At 38.9% G+C, this 21,712-nt stretch overlaps 1 protein-coding gene across 3 annotated transcripts in view; it reads left to right on the top strand.

Moving 5' to 3' along the window:
• Cntn6 (contactin 6) overlaps positions 1-21,712 on the top strand; it is a 284,323-nt gene that overhangs the window by 227,932 nt on the left and 34,679 nt on the right. For all 3 annotated transcript variants that reach the window (XM_078033569.1, XM_078033570.1, XM_005330954.5), the window contains one exon: positions 14,072-14,199. In XM_078033569.1, coding sequence (XP_077889695.1) covers positions 14,072-14,199 — 128 coding nt within the window. The remainder of the gene's footprint in view (positions 1-14,071; positions 14,200-21,712) is intronic.

The raw sequence follows: 21,712 nt of genomic DNA, 5'->3' as shown, positions 1-21,712 counted from the left end.
GAGTCTTCTTGCCACGTCCCTCTGTAAGGTGTTTTCCCGTGACTTTAAACCAGGGGCAGAGATGACAAAGAAAGAAGTTCTGCAAGCGAAATAGCATCTTGCCAGTTTTTACACTGCATTCTGGGACAGAAAGGGAGGGGTGTGGCTCATGGTCAAGTTGCTGTGAATCCAGAGGGTGCGATCCGTGGGTTTCACATTTGGCTGTGCACTAGGAGAGCCGTACGGGAAAATGCAAATCCAAGAGCTGTGCCCAAGATTTTGGATTCCATAGTTGGGGAAGAGAGTAGAAGAATCTGCATTTTTTTTTTTTTTATAAGTTCTCTTTCTCAGCCTCCAAAAGATGCTGAGAGTCTTGTGTAACCCCCAGGAAATCACGGGCTCGGTGTGTACACATGCCATCCGGCAAAATGCAAACTTTCTTTATCTTCTCTCCCCTCGGAAGGCTGCTTCCTGTACTAAAAGTTCAGCCCTTCATCTGATTTCTCTGTTAAAGAGGTGTAAATCTCTGTTTCCTTGCTGTTCCAAAATATGGAACATAATTGGCCCTGGAACGGTGTCTGCTTACGGTTCACACTTGGTTCTCATTTCTAAGTGACATTTAGATCTTCCAAAATTTACATACATATTCAACAGCAATGGTGTTAGAGACAGAAAAGGTCAATTATCCGTGTAATTTATACAAATGACCTTTTGTTCTTGGTTTGATACTTTAGAAGTGATCACTTGATATGTTGGAAATAGAATATTCCTTACTTAAAAAAAATAATAATATGGCTTTACAGTAGGTGTTTGTTACACCTATGCATTCTTGCTGATGCTGTGAGCATATAGAAATAAGGAATAATAAATGAGTCGAGAATTACTATCTACCACAATATACTTGAAGAAATGAAATATGGAGTAATAGGGTAGAAATCATTATTTTTAATATCTTCAAAATGAGGAGAATGGCCTCTTTTAATCACTGACTCTAATTTTCCATTCTCCTTTTATTGACTCATTTAATAATTTTTGCAATGGGATTTTTAATTTTTCCAAATGGAACTTATATAAGAACACATTTCATGAGACCAAGGAAATTAATCCCATCTGTCTCCAATGTCCTGAGGGGAGAAACACAGTCCCACCTCGTACCCTCCCACTTCTTCTCACCCTCCAGTAGTTCCTGGTTTTTCCCCCCAAGAATCCCCGGAATTACCCAAGACTTGTAACTTGAGAGCTACTGATCGGAAGCGACAAATGTGAGTCTCAAGTGTGACTTGTCAAACTCTTCACTTATTTAGAAGCACAGTGGCCAACCAACTTGACAGACCTCTCGTGGAAGATTCTGGGTTTATCAATTTGAATGAGCTCAGAGTCTTGGAGTGGGGGGGGGCAGGTCCATAGCTCCTAGGCACTGGGGCATGTGCAATGAGCCCCCCCCCTCCTGACTGGGCTCTGGAAGTTCAGAGAAGTCTCATTGGGTGGGAGCCGGCACTTAAAGAGTGGGTAGGAATTTTTTTCCACCCCAGGAAAGGAGGAACAGTAGAGGTTCCTTATATTAATGCAGTGCTGTATGCTCTGGGTCATAGTTGGTTCCCCTTTTAAAGTTTTGATATAGACTTTTCTCCAGACAAGATAAGTTCTGAAGGGTGCACTGGAACTCTCCTGTAATAATCCCAGCAACCCGGCAGGGTGAGGCAGGAGAAGAGCAGGTTCAAGGCTAGCCTTAGCACCTAGTGAGACCTTATCTCCAAATCAGGTCTGAGGATGTAACTCAGAGGTAAAGCACCCCTGGGTTCAATCCTCAGTACTGTCATGGCGAGATTGCAATAAATCAGTGAATCAAATTGTTTTTTCTTGGTACCAGGGATTGGACTCAGGGGCACTAAACTGCTGAGCCCCATCCCCAGCCCTATTTTGTATTTTATTTAGAGACAGTGCCTCACTGAGTTGCTCAGCACCTTGCCATTGCGAAGGCTGGCTTTGAACTCTCAATCTTCCAGTCTCAGCCTCCTGAGCTGCTGGGATTACCGCCATGCTCCATCCAAGTGGATCTCAGAGCAGGAGACAGAACCATCGTTATTTTCCAGCTGGGGGTCTGGATCACCAGCTGGCTGGCCAAGGGGCAGGCTGCACGTCTACACCCTTCAACCCCCTCCCCAAAACCACATTCATCATCAGTGGCTGTTGCTATGATTCAAAACCATCAACAAACATCACGAGATCTAAAATCATGAGCAGGAGGGGAAGTGGGTCAAAACGGCCTTAGTTGAGTACAAGTTAAAGAATGGTTACTCATGTCTAGACAGTCATGCTCTGGCAGCGTACATGGGCCAAGAAAAATGGGAGCCACAGAGAGAAACAACTTTCCATTGTATGAGAAGAACAGAAACATTTGCATTTCTAAGCAGAGTGTGCTAAGCAGGATCAGATGGCAGAGGCCTGGTGTTCCCAGGGAAGAAACATCTTTTATATATATGACACAGAATCTCAAGATAAAACAGAGTATGTTTGTTCATTGCCCACATAGCCTGACCCATAACAGTTCCACCAAAGAAAAAATACTTTCTGCTCAAGATTTCTCTACTAAAATTAAGGAGACGGGCATCATGTCTGAGTCATCTAATTTCCCATCTATTTTCGGCTCTTTGACTTCTCAGGGGATACTTGGATATGCTTAATAATGTATATTTTTAGCCGGGCACCGTGGCGCACACCTGTAAAAACTCTTTTGAGAGTAGCAGTATATACAGTCATTTTAATTTATTTTTTTTTTAAATAAATGACCGGTATAGCACAAATCTATGTGTTTTCCACATATTGATAGATGGAGTCTTACCGATTCATGGCAGTAAAATAAATACATCAGTCCTTTTAGCATCTTTGGTTCCTGGTTCCACAGTGATCCAATGAGTGATTGGGATTTCAGTAAAATGTGCAGTATAATTTTGGGTGGCACGTGGACAGAGAGAATGCAAATCCAGTAAACAGTGATGAACTCTGCCATCAAGGTATAGGATCAATTGCTAGAAGGAAAGAGGGTTGGCAGAAAGGGTACATCCCAGTGGTCCCTCTTCCAGCCCCGTTTACAAGCCTAATTTTATAGACACTCAGGAATATGATCATTCAGGAGCCCCAAGGATCCAGAATAAGAAATTCCACCAGCATTGGCGTCCCTTTCAAAGCCACATTCCAGAGTAGGGGGGAAATCATTTCCCAGATCCTCCCGCATCTGAAATCCTAGATTAACAGAGAGCTGGAGTGAACATGGAGGATAGACCAAGGGTGCACTTTCCATACCTATGGGAAATCAGGAACCCCCAGGAAAAAGTTACCTGTCTAAGTTACCTGGCCGTATTTGAATCTTGTCTGAAAGGTTGTGACAGATCCGACTTGATATTCGCAAAATTTCAGAACTCAGAAGACATCCCCCAGTAGGCTCATCATCATAAATCGAATAACAAAGCCAAAAGACCCTCCCAGGGTTCAGAATTCTGCATTCCCCGCACAAACGTCTCTCATTGTATCATCAGTCTGCTTTCTAGCCATTGGGGGAGTCGATTTATTTATTTATTTTTTCTTAAGTTCTATGTTCACAAACATTTTTTTTTCATCCTTTGCCAACATTACAATCTCCCATCTTTTGATGGACACGGGCTCTGGGCATGCTGACATCTGAATCTACATTCCTTTCCATTTGTGTTTTCTCAGGCATCCCAAAACTGCTGCAGCAAAAGAAGGTATTTTTTTTTTCTTTCTCTTTCTGTTCTCCTACGGAAGAGCAAGGTGTATTCCTCTTAGGCCTAATTTCACTGAATTCATTTAGTTGCCTTTCCACCCAATGCTGTTGGGTGGCTGCGGAGTCGCATGTCATTCACCTTCATGTGTCGGGGCACACTCTTGGGCACACCATTCCAAACAGAGACACATCCTGACACCGAATAATTATATTTTTTCATGTCTGCTGTTACCTACCATTCCCTCCTTTATGTCACCATTCAGTCACCCCGAGTTTGTGTTGGTATTCTGCGTCAGCAGCACGCAGCTGACCCTGACGTCATTTCTGTGTATTCATCACGGACACACATGTGGATCCACACTGAGGTATGAGGGTCCGCAGGCTTCGTTTCTGCTTTGGAGCTTTGGACAGTCGAACCAGAGACTTGGCTTGGGGTCTTTGGATGGTTCAAAGCAGTGATTACACATGAGGAACAAAATGCAACTGCAGAAAACCAGGAAATCCAACACAGGAGACCCTGGGACCAGTAATGTTTTCATGCCCATTTCAATTAAAATATTTTGGAGTCAATTTCTCACCCCTTCACTTCTAAAGAAACCTTTGTTCATTTTTTTAAGCCCCTTCAATTAGGTGCATCAGGACCCCAGATTGTCTTTGAATACTTAACTCATGGGAAATATAGCTCGCCATTTAATCTCTTTCATATATACACATTGCTCTTGTCCATTGAGAGTGGTAAAAAAAAAAAAAAAAAAGTAACTTAAAGTACCTAGGAATGTCAGTTTTCTTAGACATCTGCTTCCTGGGCACAGATGTGGTTTATGATGTTTCATTTTCAGACTTTTCATAGAATTTCATTTTAAGGTCTTTTTCTTCTCCTCGGACAGCCCCATGGTCCACATAGATTTAAATCACGCTGTGCCCAATGTCACTCAATAGTCAGACTTCAAGAATGATCCTGTGGGCGCCTGGAGCTAGGACAGAGGCTAAGAAATTTACTAAAGATATCACTACCACATTTTTATGAATCAATTAAATATTTAGGAACCACCCAACAGGGTCTATTTTATCATAATAATTAAACAGATTCTGATGTGGGTTGTATTATAATCTTCAGTTCTCTGATCTGAACTCTGTAAAATACTGACTAGGACCAGTCTTATATGTTGGCGTCCTATTCTGGAGAGTTGAGTGAATTCCCTTCCTGAAACTCTTATACTACTATATATGGTATCAAGCAACTAATAATTATTATTTATCTTTTTTTATGACCACAATTAGCATTTCTTCTTCTTTGGTACCAGGGATTGAACCCAGGGGTGCCTTACCACTAAGCAACATCCCCAACCCTTTTTCATATTTTTAGAGATAGAGACTCGCTGAGTTGCTTAGGGTCTTGCTACATTGCGGAGGCTGATTTTGAACTTGCGATCCTTCTACCTCAGCCTCCTGAGCCACTGGGATTACAGGCATGCACCACTGTGCCTGGCTAGTTAGCATTTATTCTTGAATAGAGGTTATTCCACTAAGCGAATTTCTGTTACTTTACTCAATTTATCAACCGTATTCATAAATATCCATTTAGGCCTAGGAAGAAAAGGCTGAATCTTTAGTAGTAAACCCAATCAGAAAATATGGATTTATGAAGTACCTGCTCATTGTGGTTCTCCCTGGAGAACACAAATAAATATGGAAAAATAACAGCCATGATTAGACCCTCATCATTCTCAAGTGTTATTTATGTATGCACATATCAATAAGTAGTATTTTCAGGGGAGAGTTTCCCAGAACTCCCCAGGATACCTAGATCTGAAGATACGCACATCTTTATTATAAAATGCTATAGTATTTACGGAAAACCTGAGGTATGAGGGTCTGCAGCTTCTGTGAGCACCTTCCGAGAAACTCTAAGTCATTTTAGATTACTTGCAACACCTAAGACAGTGTCACTATGATGTAAATAGTTGTACTATAGTTTTTAGGAAATTATGATGAAGAAAAGGTGTCATTACCAATGCAATTCTTTTTCTGGTGTTGGCGGGAGGTAGCTTTGTATTTTATTTAGAGACAGGGTCTCACTGAGTTGCTAAGCACCTTGCTTTTGCTGAGGCTGGCCTTGAACTTGCGATCCTCTCTCCTCCTCCCCGTGAGCCTCTAGTATTCCAGACACGTGCCACCTCGCCTGCCACCAACGCAATTCTTTTTCAAATATTTAAATCATCAGTTGGTTAAAGGGTGGGATGGGGAACCCATGGATATGGAGGGTGAACTGCGCATGTGTCTCTGTATATTTTTCTCTATTTAATTCTGAAAGCAAATGGATGATGGTACTCATACTGTCATCCCAGTATACTATATAGAGTTGACATAGAAATCAACCATGTGTTCCCCGAGGAGTAACATGGCCGGAATGGGAAAACCAGATTTCTATCCAAAACAATTAAAATTGAGAGTCTATAGTCTTCTGACCCCTATATGTCCCGCCTTAAAAAGAAACGAAAACTTTAGTTTTTAATGGATCACTTGGAGATCATTGACTTGTCTAAAATGAAAATTGAAAATACAAGACAGCGTATGTATTTTTACATACATACACTGATCCAGTAGAAGTAGCCCCGGCTAGAGATGAGAAGATCTGCATCAGGGCTGTAAGGTTAGGTTAGTTACTGAAACTCCCTGCATCTCGGCTTGTTAATGTGGAAAAATAATGATTTCTCCTATTTTGGAGGAGACAAAGAGAGTGGCTGTGCACTCCAGTGATTAAAGGGCAGACGTGTTAGAGAAAGCTATCTACATTATCATGGTTCCCCAAGTGAGAGAACCGTTACAGTCTGGATACAAGATGTCTCCAAAAGCTCCTGTTAATGCAGACATATTCAGAGGTTAAAATAATTAGATTAGATGAACTGCGACCTAATCAGTCCATCCTAGTTTGAATGAACTGACTGGGTGATACTTTGTAGGCAGGTGAGGTATGGCCGGAGGGGGTGTCACTTGGTAGAGAGACCCGTCAGGTAAAGCTGAAACTATAGGAGGCAAAGTAGCCTTAGCAAGGCAGACAGGCTCAGCTAAGCAGACTGGAATGCACAGCTCCTGTTAGACAAGTAAGGAAGAGATTCTAGGCTTCTGTCTTCCAGTTCTGTGAAAAAAGAAAAAAATGCATCCTATAATAAAGATTTGTAAATACGAACATTTGTTTCTCCTTTGGAACTTAAATAGCTCTTTCCTGAGAATATCTGCATTTTTTCCCCCCCTGAAGTCAGTAAAAGTCAAAGAGATGAATTAAATATTCATACATAAACTTTGCTGAACTTTCTGATGTATATGATTTCCTTGCAAATGTATCATGCTTTGCTGAAGATGGCCTATATCGTTTAGGAGAGGTGGGTTAGATATACTTCCTGTGCCTCTTTCACTTACCCCTCTTGAGATAGCACACTTGGGTTGAAGTCTCTACTGCTTTTTCTCATTTTTTACTCTATGGATGATTAGTATGGTTTAGATATAGATGAGGTATCCCCCCCAAAGCTCTCATGGGAAACAATGCCAGAAACGTTCAGAGGTGAAATGATGGGATTATCAGAGCGTTGACCTAAAAAGTGGATTAATCCATTGATGGATTAACTGGGTCCATAACACTAGGCAGGTAGGGTGTGGCTGGAGGAAGTAGGTCACTGGGGTTGTGCCTTTGGGGTTTATGCTTTGTCCCTGCAAAGCTCTCACTCTGCTTCCTGGGTGCCATGAGCTGAGTAGCTGTCCTCCACCATACTCTTCCACCATGATGTTCTCCCTCACGATGGGTCCAGAGCTATGGAGTCAGCTGACCCTGCACTGAACCTTGGAAACTGTGAGCCAAAATAATCCTCCATTGCCTCCTTTAAATTGTTCTTGTGAGGTCTTTTCATCACGATAAGGAAAAGCTGACTATAACAATGATCTTATAGGCATGATGCACTTGGTTTTCATCAATTCAGTGATTAAATCATGAACTTTGTTCTGGCCAAAGGTGTCAGACAGTCTCTCGGTATAACTGTCATTAGTGCCATTTCAAATTATTGACCTAAACAGTTGGAAAGCACAACCTTAATTTTTTTTTTGTTTCAAAGAGCAAGCTTTGGTATTTGCTTGTTTTGTAGATCCTGTCAGTCATTTTTTTGGTTGCTCATTAAATAAGGGATTTTTAAAAGGTGGTTTATTAATCGACACCAAGATTAGCATAGATATTACTTCTCAGCTGATAATCAGGTACAAAAAAAATCATTAAAATGCAATATCAATATTTGATCCGAAATGGATCCCACGGGGGACTTTTTACTTTAAACCGAGACGGTGAAAAGTAAAAATTTATCCACACTTTTCTACTTCTTATCTAACTCATTTTAATCCAATCTATTTTACATTTTTCTAGATATCAGTAAAATTAGACAGTCAATTAAAATTTCATGGTCCACAGTATTATCTTTAGACAGAACTGGAAGCAATACTCCAGTTAATAATCTCCCTATAAAAATAGCAATATTGCTCTAGTTTCAGCAGTAAGAAATTATAATTGCCCAATGTCCTAATTTCTTTGAGTTCAAGAAATTTAGCTCTTGTTAATCTTCTATGTCCTCAAATTGTGTGATCGGCTTTGATGGATACCAAAGGCAAATAAAAATGAGAGCCTTTATCAATTTCTCTTCAGACTTTGGAGTTCACGTAGGGAGATGTGTTTTCTGTGTGTGTAAGTAAATGGAAGGTTGCATGTATGTGAGATTCATTGGAGTTATAAAATAGGTGATGAATATTAACCTCTATATATTTAGTTGCTGGTGCACAGGAAGCCCAAGAAAGCAAGGTCTAAACCATTCCACATTAATGTTTATGTAGTTCCTAAAATGATACGTAATTTGATGCGCAGGTACCGGGTGAAGGCGCTCTGTAGGTGAATTTGATGCAAAGTTCTATCTTCTTGGAGTTCATAGTAGTAGCTCATCAGGAGAGAATGGACCAGTATAAAATCAAACCAATGGACAGGTCGTCTGTTACTTTGTTTTTCTTCTACCCTACCTACTTCCCTGACAGTCAGAAGATTGAAACCTTGCATGTTCAATCACCCCATAAAGTCTGCCTTCAACTTATCAAATTAACCTTGAAATGTTTACATGTGCTGCTGGCTCCGTTTCTACATGCCCTATTTTCTAATGACACCAAAAATAATCTCCCCGATGTCATGTGCCTGTCAGGCACAGCTTGTTGTTCAGAATTTCGACATTTTTTTACACCCATCACACAATTAGAGAAATAACTTGGTGCATTACATTGCTAAGTATTAATTTTTCTATCAGTGGAATAGTCATATTACATCTACACATGTAAATGTCTTTAAATTCACGAATTTTTTTTTTTTGCAGAACATTTTAAATGCAAATGTCACAATTTGTAATTTAATCATCCAAATAGAATACTAAGCGCTGGTAATTTGGGGGAGATTTTTTTTTTCTATTCAATTATGTGAACAGTTGAAATATCCTAATTAAGGGGATATTTGAGAACAGAGACTTGAAAGAAAGAATATTATTTTACTGAAATGTGAACTGATTATAGTGGAAGAAACAGACCCCACAAGTCAAGTGTCAGAACTCGATAACACCAGAACCAAGGCAGTCCGGGAAATGATCAAAACTGGTTAGTTAAAACCACGTGGCTCAGTTTTATGAGCGTTTAAGACAAGAGGCATCAGCAATGGCCAGCACAGGAATCCAAGATAGTGGCCTAAATCCTGAAGGAGAGCAAAATCCCAAATGTTAGTGTCAGCAAAGAAGGGGAATTGGACTGATGCCTGACATTTAATTAAATTTCATGACAACTATATTATCATTGCCAAAATAAAAATTGAAAAACCGAGGATTGGAAAGATTTGAATTAGGAGAGGAATGTAAGTAGTTAAACATAGTCCTGGGGACAGTTTTTCTACCATCAGACTCCTTTCTACAAGCCTGGCACAAAGTCCTTTGTATCCATCCATGTTGTCACCTAGGGCAGGCAGGATTCTCTGCTTGTTTGTGGCTTTATAGTGTTCTGCTGTGCATCTGGACCACATTTTCTTATATGAAATAAGACAGACACAGCAAGACAATATTGCATCCTCTCCCTTTATTAAATGGAATCTTAAAAGGCTGATTTCACAGAAATCGAACTGAATGATTGTTACCAGAGACTGGTAAGAATAGGAAGAGGTTGATCAGCAGGGTCAATGTTCTTGTGTGATAAGAGAATGAAAGGGCTGGTGTTCTATGATACAGCAGATGAGTATCATTAAAAACAAGGCACTCCGTGGGCTGGGGTTGTAGCTCAGTTGTAGAATACTTGCCTAGCACATGTGAGGCACTTGGTTTGATCCTCAGCACTACATCGATGTAAATAAAATAAAGGTATTGTGTCCATCGACAACTTTTAAAAAATGCATTTTTAAAATAACGCATTTCATGTCTCAAAATGGCAAAGGAAGAGGGATAGGAATGTATTCCCCATAACAGGATGGCCATAATGTAAGAAGATGGATCTTCTAATTCCCTGAGATGGTCACTACCCAAGTATACAAGAATCAGACCCCCACGCTGCATCTCAAAAACCTGTACACATGTTATGTGTCCATCTTTTTTTTTTTTTTAAGCCTGATATCTACCCTTTGGAACCCTTTGTGCAAACTGGACTCTCACAAAACATTTTCTCCTTCCCCCCATCGTTGTTATTCCCCCTGGACTTAAAGAAGTGCTTACCTTGTGAGGAAAATAAATTGGTTCATTAAAACCTTGCCTACTGACTTCTAACTGGGAGTAAAGGACATTCTTAAACATGTTAAACCATTAATATCACTTAACCCCCATGACTCCGTGACAAAGATAATATGGTATCGCTATGCCACACAGGAAAAAAAAAAAAAAAAAAAACTCAGAACTTGGAGTGTTCATTAGCTCGGGTCGGGTCACACAGGTATTAAACGTTGGGGGCTCAGATTCAGTCACAAGTCATTTAACTCCAAAGCCCACCTTGCCACCCACTCTGTAATGACACCATAATTGCAGGAGAGGAGATGAAAAAGTATTCTTAAGGTAGGCATCACCGTCACTGTACCACACATCAAGGCATCTGGGGTTAAAACTCTCCCAGAGCAGAAGGTACTATGATAGGTACCAAGTCTGCCTGGAAGATCTCAGAAAAGCCCAGAACCTGGAAAAATGCCTATGTGTGCACACACACTAGCATTTCATGATATTTCAGGGGGTTATTATCGTCTCTGAAGTTCAGATGAAGAACCTTCACTATTAAACATCATACTATGCAAATGAAATTATACACACACACACACACACACACACACACACACACACACACACACATATATATGTAGAAAATCAAGTTTATGCTAATCACAGTAACCATAAGCAAATTATGTTTTGGAAACCTACCGTGAAGGGATTCTTGCTATAGTAAAAGCTTTGTGAGCTAAAGTGATAGCGTGGTCAGGATTTGGGGTCTATACTGCCAGGATTTGGGGTCTATACTGCCAGGTAGGTACCTTGAAACACTTAGCCCTTCTCTCTCTGCCTGTTCCCTGGCTTATAACATGGATCCAGAGCAAGAGTGAACCCAGGAGTTGGTCTCCAGGTTTCCATGAGCTGACATTTATTTATTGCACACTGAGTAGGTGTCTGCACAGAGGCAGTTCCCAACAATAGCTCATACCCTCCTTAAATTGTAATGTCTGAGTTTCAAGATCATGGGAAAAAAACTACCCTGTATATTTAACACATTTTATTTCGCCCTGGCCTATTGTACCACCTAACATATAGCTACAAACATAGTGGGGAATTGATCAAAGATTTACTGAATAAATGAAGAAGAAAAACATTGTTCTACTTTGCAGTTATTCATTGAAATGAGTATGGAAGGACTGGGGATGTGGGTCGGGGATAGAGAGTCTGCTTAACTTTCCTAAGGTCTTGTGCCACAGATGACCTGTACCACGAACAAAAGAAAGCAAAACGATGATGTCATGATTTAATATGATTAAATTTAAACATAATTTGATTCTATTTAATATACTTCATTAATAAATTTAAATATAGTTAATATAATTTAAATATGATTTAAATTTCAATTAAAAGTAATTAAAATTCACTTCACTCTTGAATATTTGGAGTCCTATCCATGATTCCATGGGCCTCTCACATTCCCATATATACTTTTGTGATCTGTGGTCTTATTGATAGTATGACCTCAATATTAAATCCTGATGGAAACATTGTATCTGCGATGTGCAATTATCACCTTCTATTTTCTTTCCTGTAAGTCTATTTCTGTTGCTAATTGTTCATGCAATTCCTGGGTTTTATTACGAGAATGTCTTTCATATCTTTTACAGATAGCCCAGTTTTTCTGTATCTGGGTCTCCTATTGCTTTTAAATGCTTTTCAATGTTGCAGGAAAGATAGAATATTTTCTATCTTTCATTGATAGGTAATGACCGAAAAACCAGATAAAGCATCTTTTTTAATATATTGCAAAAGAAGAACAGAATGAAAAAAATCAATCCTTATCTTTCTTGATGAATGTTACCAAATCCATCAATTAAAATCTTTCACCCAATCTTCCGTGTGCATTCTGCCTTATCTGAAAATGTCAGTTGCTTTTATTCTGTTTGGTCTTGGTGGGATGTTCCTTCTTTCTCAGTTTTTTTTTTTTTTTTACCTGTAAAGCAAATCCATTTGATGGCATGTAGATATCAGTGATATATTTGTTTTATCATGTAAAGTGTTTTATTGACCGATATTTAATGTTGTCATGCTATTGGAAAAATTCTTCATCATTCTTAAAATACTGGGGGTAAAAGATGCATGTAACTATTTCTCACATTGACCTCTGCTAATTAAATCAAAGGGAGAATTGCATCTGGCCAGAAATCTGCTGTACACTAGAATACCTTTGTTATCTGTCAGTGATAATATAATTCAATTCTTAATGCAAACCAGGACCTACGAGACTAGACATTTCAGAAATGTACTAAGACATCAAATATCTTCTACTGGAAAATACTCTAGCACAATAACTGTTTTAAAAGCTGATTACATCCCTGGAACATTCTAAAACCCAGAGGTGGTCTTTTCAGTACACTGAGAAAATTTGAAATCCTTCAGTCATGATAAACCCAACATCAGAAGCTGGTTTCATAGCAATTGTGGTTGGCTCATATTCTCTGTGTTTCAAATTGGGTAATTAATTATATTAGCTACATTTCATGTTCTACACATATTGGAAACAATGATATGTTTGCGATGCAACAAATGCTGTTTTGTTATTGTTAATGGATATGACATGCATGCAGATCATCTGGCCTGGCTTTCCTTTGAAACCAGTCATTAAAAATTAGTTTGTCGTCACGTATTTTGGTAGAATCCTGGCTACCACCAGGGCTCCTACAACTGGGTTTACAAGGTTGCTCACTAAATTTGTAAGCCACAAAAAAATAGAAATCTAAAATTGGGTGAATGCTTTTATTTTTCCTTTTTTTTTTTTTCTCTCTCTCTCTCTCTTCTATTAAAACATGTGATGATTTTGCTGTTGTTGTTGTTGTTGCTAAATGAGTCTCAGTGCCTTCCCTGATTACAATATCGCTCTGATGTTTGTTTTAGAATATTTCTCAGTTTCAGAGAAAACTTAAGAGAGATCGATCATTCCGTGAAAGATTGTAACTTCTTTGACAGATCTTGCTCATTGGTGTACTCTGTATTAGGAATATTTAACTCCATCTGATACATGGATCCTTAACCTGTCTACTCTGCTGCTTTTGGAGATATACAACAATAAGCATTGCCTTTGGTACCTGGGACCATATACCATATAGACAGTTCCTTCAACTTTCCAACCCAAACAAATATTTCGTAAATTCACAGATTAAGCAAATGACTGTGAAAATCATTCTGTTTTTTTTCCAAAGCCGAGTTCAGCTGTCAAAAGTGAGCTGGCTTTTCAAAATGCATAGTAATTACATTTCTTGTTTGTCCATTAGCTGGGTATTATGATACCACACAGTCATTTGATTTTTAATGTGCACTAAAATAACAATGATAATTCACATTACAGTAAAATGATCATCGATAATCTGTCAAAATAAAAAACTTAAGCCATGTATTCTAATATTTAGATTTAGAAATGGACGACAAGAACAAGAATAAATAGGGAAAGGAATGAACTCATCATGTATATTCATAATTTTAGTGCTATTTGAAAGCGAAAGTAAGGAGTTATGATTTATTGCTATTTAATGGCCTTTCTTCCACTAATAACATGTGTTTTTTTTTTTAATAGAGTGTTTCTATTGGAGGATGGTAGCCTTAAGATATATAATGTTACCAGGTCGGATGCTGGATCATATACCTGTGTGGCCACAAATCAATTTGGCATTGCAAAGAGTACTGGCAGTCTCGTGGTCAAAGGTAATTTATTAATCTTACTTACATTCAAACTATGTTGGAGATACATGTGCATGTCGTGACCCGATGACCTGTGTCGAACTTGTGCCATGTGTAAAAATTCTACACCACAATTTATTTAAGGGTTCTGTTCCCATGCACTGTTTGCCAGTGGGATACCATGGTAGATTGAGTCCTTTGGCAACTGAAAATGTTGTCGGTGCTACACTTTGGCATAGTTAAAACCTATATTTGAATTCTTGCTGATACCTTAGTGTATGGGGCAGTGGATATTTTCATAGAAGTCACTGATGGATCACTTTTCTTGGTTAAATGGTCATTCAGAAGTTCTCATTGTGCGTGAAATTTTTGCATGTGTATAAGAGTTACCAAAGACACAACCAGATCATTTGAGGTATGTAACTAGTGGAATGCAGATTCTTCCATTGACCTGAATAAGCACTTCTTTCCAAAGGGAAAGCATGAAGTCATGGTGTTCTTAGGAGTCATTATTCGCTTCTCTTCCCAGCAAACAGATAAGGTCCGACCATTTGAGTGGGTGGAACTGCAGAGTGTATCTTTAAGACTTTTAAACGTATCGGTTCAAGTGTACCTACATATATCACCAAGGGACATCATTTGTCTGAGAGGTGTCTTTTCTTCATTTTTGCCGATTTATAAAGCCAGTGTGTTTGCTGGAAACCATGTCACTTCTATCATTTCTTGCCTCCCGGATGATGAAAACGACTGTCTTCATAAAACAGTTTGAGCAGCTAATTAAGCCCCCATGATTTACATTCGGCGATTGGTGCTTTCTCGTCTTCTCTATTAAAAATAAATATATTCCATAGAAAGAAACTAGCAGATCATCTTCAACCGTCATTTAAAATGGCTTATGAAAAAGAGATACCCATCTCTATCTCTGGAAGATCCTTCCGCCAACTTGTCCCAACTATATTCTATTATGTCAACAATTGTCTGGTTCACTCTGGGGAAATGTGACTGATGAGATCTGATGTGTCAAAACACAACCAGGGAGGCACATTTTGGGGAAAAAAAAAACAACAACACTTAAGACTGTGTGGTCGTTGATTTTTTTAAAGACAGAGATGGACTCAGTGTTTCAAGATACATGCTATGGCTGATTTGAATAACTGGATATCTCTTTAGCAATATTCTGACAGTGTTCATATACCAAAACATGTGACTTATTTGAAGAAATAACACACTCAATCAGGGGGGAAAGGGTAAGAATTATTCCATCATTACAAATTTTAAAAATGTAAGTAGCGTGCATTTATTTTATTATAGCAGAAGTTTAAAACATGGAGAATTAAAAAAAAAAGGACACTGTAGTTATATAATTAAATCTCCCAGGTATAAAGAAATCTGGAATCATTAAAATAGGAAATAAGAAAGAATAAAGATATCCATAATACAAATGTATTTCCTAAAAGAAATTTTGTAGACTACTGGTGATTTATGCTTGTGTATGGTCCAGAAAACCATAGCTGGACCAATGATTTTGCTACTAAAATAAAATAATAGGCATCATGTCACTCCAAAGGCTAAGAAGAAAACCAAAAACATTTTTTTTTTTGTCTATGGAGTTGAACTGAATGAATACCACTCCTTCCCCAAATGTTTCTTAAACCTTCAGCATCATGTTACTCATTGTCTGTGAATAATTGTCGAGAGAGAAATAAAAGGAAGAGACGTAAAAATTGAGTAACTTAGACGCAACTGGGCTGTGCTTTGTTCTGATGATGACAGTTGTGTTTTTCACATGTGTACAGTTTCCGTGTTTTCTGCAAGATGATGGTTCCCATGTTGTAAGTGAGGGTCATTGTTTGGACAGGATTGATGCAGGAATATTCATAGGTGAAATGATTGGATTGGGAGAGCTGCGACCTCATCCGCCCATCTTCCTTTGAATGGCGGGGTGATTGGTGTAAGTGGATGGGGTGCGGCTAGAGGAGGTGGGTCACTGGGGCAGGGTGAATCCTCCTATGGCCCCTGCTTTCCCCTACCTCTCTCTGTTGCTCTCTTGCAATGCAGTGAGTCCGTTCTCCTCCACCCTGATGCTCTGTCTCACCACAGGCTCAGAGGAAGGGAACTGGCCAACCAGAGACTGAACCATGAGCCAAAATAAACTCTTCTTCCTCTAAGTTGTTCTGGTCAGGTATTTGGATCACAGCAACGAAAACCTGGCTAACGATACGTTTGCCTGTTTTTGAGATATCCTATAAAGAACACCACAGTCCCCACATAGGGTCCTCTCTCTGCAGGAGGAAAATAGCTAAACAATATGACTTGGTTTAAAATAACCTGGCTTAACTTTCTGTTTTGTTCTGGAATCCTTCTTGGGGGGGGTTCTTGAATCCCAAGTTCCCACGCTGCATTTCTGGCCACTTTATTTGGTCTCTTCTTCTGTAGCATTTTTAATATTCTTAAGAATTCTTTTATTTATTAAGTTTTTTGTTTTTGTTTTTGTTTTTGTTCCCTTTCAGAACAGAAGCACAAAGAGGGTGGAGATATTTTTTTTTGCCGGCTTTTAATCAACAATAAACTACAATTCCTAGAACACCGTCAGGGGCCACATGTGCCCAGTAGATATCGATTTATTGATCCAAAGGTCACCATCTTACACTGCTGGGTTCAAGGGCATAATTTCAATGCTGACATCTTTGTCTAAAATTTGACAGTTTTCCAATTTTTTTTAGGACTTAAACTTCTTGAAACACTTTGCAAAAAGAGAAAGGGAGGGAAAAGAGGTCATCTCAGAAAAACTGCGAGTTTGAAATGCTTTTGACTTTCCAATTTTAAGGTTTGTAATCGTACCTTTCTAATACACCTTGAGTTCCCAGCTCTGCTGGAAATTTGAAGTCACCTTAAAACCCTAAAGACTCCGTGCAGAGAACACACTGATGTTCTACAGTAACACAGTGTCAGAGGGGGATGTGCATATACAAAGAAGAGGCCCATTTAATATAATGTCAATACGCATGATTATCAAGGTTATTTTCACTCGTTATATCTAATCGCAGATACGTGGTTAGAGTTTAACCTTCATGAGATATCCACATGTCATTTTAAGGAATTTGGGGGTCCTATTTCTTTGTCATTGACAAAGAACCACCCTACACAATATAAACATATATACTTAATCATACAGATAGATAAGTAGATACAATAACTTCATGAGCACAAAATGTATAGACAATATGAATAAAAACATGTTTAGAGCCAGACGTGATTGTGCACGCCTGTAATCCCAGTGGCTCGGGAGTCTGAGGCAGGAGGATGGTGAGTTCAAGACCAGCCTCAGCAACTTAGTGAGGTCTAAGCAACTCAGTAAGACCCTGTCTCTAAATATAATATAAAAAGAGCTGGGGATGTGGCTCAGTGGTTAAATGCCCCTGGGTTCAATCCCTGCTACTGAAAACAAAAACATGTTTACAAACTTTGCTTTAATGTTGGTCTGTGAATATAATCTGTGTGAGCATCATTATGCACAATCTCTTAATCAGACTGCTGTTTCTCATGCCCTTTCATGCAGGAACGTGGCACAAATCAGTGCCAAAGAATTATTGCTTTCTCACCTACAAATCTGAAGCTTTTGTCTTGGAAGGAGTTAAAATGTTGTGCATGGATTTAAACACTTTTTAAAACTATGAAGTGCATAACCATCATTTAAGGTGGCTTACTTTTGTGTGTGTGTGTGTGTGTGTGTGTGTGTATGTGTGTGTGTGTGTCGGTGTGTTTTCTCATCTAAGATGCTCATCAGATTATCATTCCAGAGTCAAATATAATTTGTTTTCTGGATCCCACCATCAGCATAGAGTGACCTTAAAGAGAACAGGGTGGTCAGGAGCAAATGAGAAATTTCAGTACAGCTGATAAAGGGATCCTCTCCTCTCTGGGATTTACTTATCAGCCTCAGTCATGCAAGAAATGTTGTTGTTAGATAACATGTAAAAAGATAATGGTTACAAGAGTAAGAGATGTTCCGGGCTTAGTTTTTAGCTGATATGGCTTATCTGTGTTAAGAGGATTCTGAAGCGGGTCCCCGCCCTGTATGTCGGAAAATTTCTATTTCACTAATGCAGCGGGAAGAGGCAATTTTCCTTTCAAACATCTTGAGCACAATTAGTCGCTGCCTTGCCGGCTCCTTGCAAGATGCCCAGTGTAATTTGAGGACGTGTCCCACAGGCACAGTCATGGACTCTTCCAATGGAAAGAGTTTCAGGGGCTTTTCTTTTGGAAGACTTAGATCCCCATGACATTGTGCCCGTGCACTCGGAGGTATATGAAAATCACATCAAAGGGGGAATTATTCGATCTGGCATTTGGAAAATTATTAAAAAGCAGAGTAGCAGCAGGCTATAAAAATGATCTTGTTTGCAGGCAACATTTGTTTTGGTTTCCCCACTGGAGAAGTTTTGGATGTTCAATTATAGGCCTCATTGCTTCAGTATTATTTTCAACTGAAATGTCGGAACTCGGAAAAGCATATCTAATGTGCAAATTAAGTTTATTGCCTCTCATTTAGTTGTTTATTCTTTGTGATAGAAGTCTTTATTATAGAAGCATACAGAAGGGCCTATCCATTTCCCCCCAGCGCTAAGAGACGGCTCCCTGATACGGGTCTCTGCATTTGCTAAGAAATCAACCGGAGACACAGGTAGATAATTTGGGACTCTGACTTCACATGCCTACAGTTGTCCAGCCCAGCTCGATTGGGAAAACCAAAAGTACAGTTGCAGACAAACAAGACCTACTGGAATACATTTGTGATATTGTCGTTCTGGAAAACACCAGAATGGTCTGTCATACCCGCTAGTATCTCCCGGAAAGTGTTTAACTCCAACTCCATGATTTCCTACAAAGAATCATTTTTAAAGCATTTCAATAAAAAAAAAAAAAAGAAAATTTTGATTTAAAAGTTACCGATGGTACAAATGTTTTTCAAGGTGACAAATTGCATACGGAGTTATTATTTCCGGGCAGAGTGAAATTTTCTTTCCCACTCCAATAATGAAAAGAGTGCTAAGTGAATGTTGGAGACAGGAATACCAAATTCTAAGTAGAAATGTGGGAACAAGCTACTGAAGAGGAGATCACTGAAGCAAGCCCGATAATATGAGTCTTATTTCCATCTGCTTACAATTGAGCTCACAGTGTCTTTGTAAAAAAAAAAAAAAGAAAAAAAAATGGAGACTGGGTCATTTGGATTAAATTTCCAAGTATCATCACCAACTTTTTAAAAATTGTTCTTTAATGTTTATTATATCGCATGTAATAAACAGGAGGGGTATGAATGGATTTTAGGTCTGTACTTCTTTGCTACTGTTCAAGATTTTATTTTTTAGGGCTAGGATATGGCTCAAGTAGTAGTTCAGCTCGTCTGGCATGCGTGAAGCACTGGGTTTAATCCTCAGCACCACATAAAAATGAAATAAAGATATTGTGTCCACCTAAAGCTAAAAAATAAATATTAAAAAAAGACTTTTTAAATATATAAATTAAGCCTATTATTGGTTAGAGTTTTACTGTGTTTTTTTTTTAATTTTTCATAAAAACAGAGAGCATCTAGGTCATGGTTGATGCCAAACGAAAGAGATTAGATGCCTGACAGATCACATTGTAAATGTGTAAATGCACAAGCTTTGGGATTATAACAACTGGCCCTTTAATAAACTAGGGTGGATTATGAAGGGTTTTACTTGTTTATTGGTACTGGGGAGTGAATCCAGGGGCGCTTAACCACTGAGCCACACTCCCCAGCCCTCTTTTGTATTTTATTTAGAGACAGGGTCTCACTGAGTTGCTGAAGTTGGTCTTGCATTTGCAATCCTCCTGCCCCAGCCTCCTGTGCCACTGGGATGACAGGTGTGTGCCACCGCACCTGGCTCGGTTCTCAAGATTTTGTTCCTGTGTAGGTGTTTGCTCAGTCTGAATAGCGTGTGTCATCAAGATACTAACGACCCTCGCAGGTCCACTGTATTTTCTGTCTGTGGTTCCTGAGCCGTTAGCAAATGTTTTCAAGTACAAAAGAGGCGTGGGGTCCAAGCAGGTAGAGTGAAGAAACAAATAATTAAATGAACTGAATCCGACTTCTCCCGTTAAATAGTTCATAAGAAAACATCCTCTTTGCACCACGTCTTACATTAGAAGATGTTCTAATTAGGAATTCCTGATTCCTAATTCCATTTCCTCTAAAACAAGTAGGATTTGTGACAGCCCAGCATAAAGTCATGGCTGGAAAGTAGTCAAGTGAACATTATCTCTTTATAAAAATACAAATAAGATGCCATAAATATGTACTCATGGCCTATTAAGGACTAACAGCTTTGAAACTGAGTAATTGGTGGGTCTAATTCAATCAGCGGAAGCTGCAGGGCAGGCTCTTTCTCAATAGATGGCAGGCCCTGTTTTGATTATTTGTTCATAAAGAGGATCTGTGTTTACATTTTGCATTATTACTTTGCAGGAAAATATTTAGTGTAACCTTCCTGCCTAGACAGCATCCTGGCGTGATATTTAGACTCAAATTTGGAACAGTGGCTTTCCTAGATGAGTTTTTCATTTGTTTTCTTTTTACTCTGGGGTTGATGGTCGTCTTTTAATATTTACTTTAATTTGAATATCAAAGTGGAAGATAAATGGGTAATGGTGGCTGCAGGTAAACTGGAATATATTGCCCATGATTACTTTGTGCATTGAAATTAAATTTCCTCTTGCCTCGGGTGGACTGGAATAACAATTGCCCGCAAGCAGATTTTAATCTGTATAAACACGTGTCTCAACAGATCATCCCACACGTGGCCAAGAGCATATTGAACATTCTAGTCGTATGCATTTGAGGTCCATTTCCGCTTTGCCATGAGCAGAGAAAGACAGACTCTGCCACATCAGTTTCCTTATTTGTTTGTTTATCTCTGTCCACATTTTATTGTGGACGTTAGCTTTGAATTTCATGGGTTGGCTTTTCTCCTGTTCGGTTGGTTTGCTTAGTATCCTGTGGACTTAAACATTCCCCAAGTCTGTCTCTGTTTTCTCCCTACAGTATCAAACTGCTCTTGGCTGTTAAAGCCCTGTTACTTAAAAACAAAAACAAACAACACACATAAACAACAACAACAAAAAAAAAACACATGCTTTTCTCTTTTAAAAAAAAAATATTCCCTTATTTTGATAGTTTAAATCATCCAATGGGTTTTGTAAAAGTCATTCAAGAGAAGAGCTTTCATGTTTGCAAAAGTCTTGATTCTGTGCTTAGGCTGGATGGATGGATTAGCAGGAAATAGAATTCCAGATTAGAAATCGTTACTCCTGGGCTGGGGCTGGGGTTCCGTGGTAGAGTGCTTGCCTAGCACGTGTGAGGCACTGGGTTCCATCTCAGCACCACATAGACAAAGATTTTGTGTCCATCTACAACATATATATGTGTATGTGTGTGTGTGTGTGTGTGTATATATATATATATATATATATATATATATGTATATATAGAGAGATATATATTTTTTTTTTA

Source organism: Ictidomys tridecemlineatus, chromosome 16 (genome assembly GCF_052094955.1).
Source record: "Ictidomys tridecemlineatus isolate mIctTri1 chromosome 16, mIctTri1.hap1, whole genome shotgun sequence".
Classification (NCBI taxonomy): Eukaryota; Metazoa; Chordata; class Mammalia; order Rodentia; family Sciuridae; genus Ictidomys; species Ictidomys tridecemlineatus.
The sequence above is the reverse complement of the archived record's forward strand: the minus strand, read 5'-3'. Positions and strand labels throughout refer to the sequence as shown.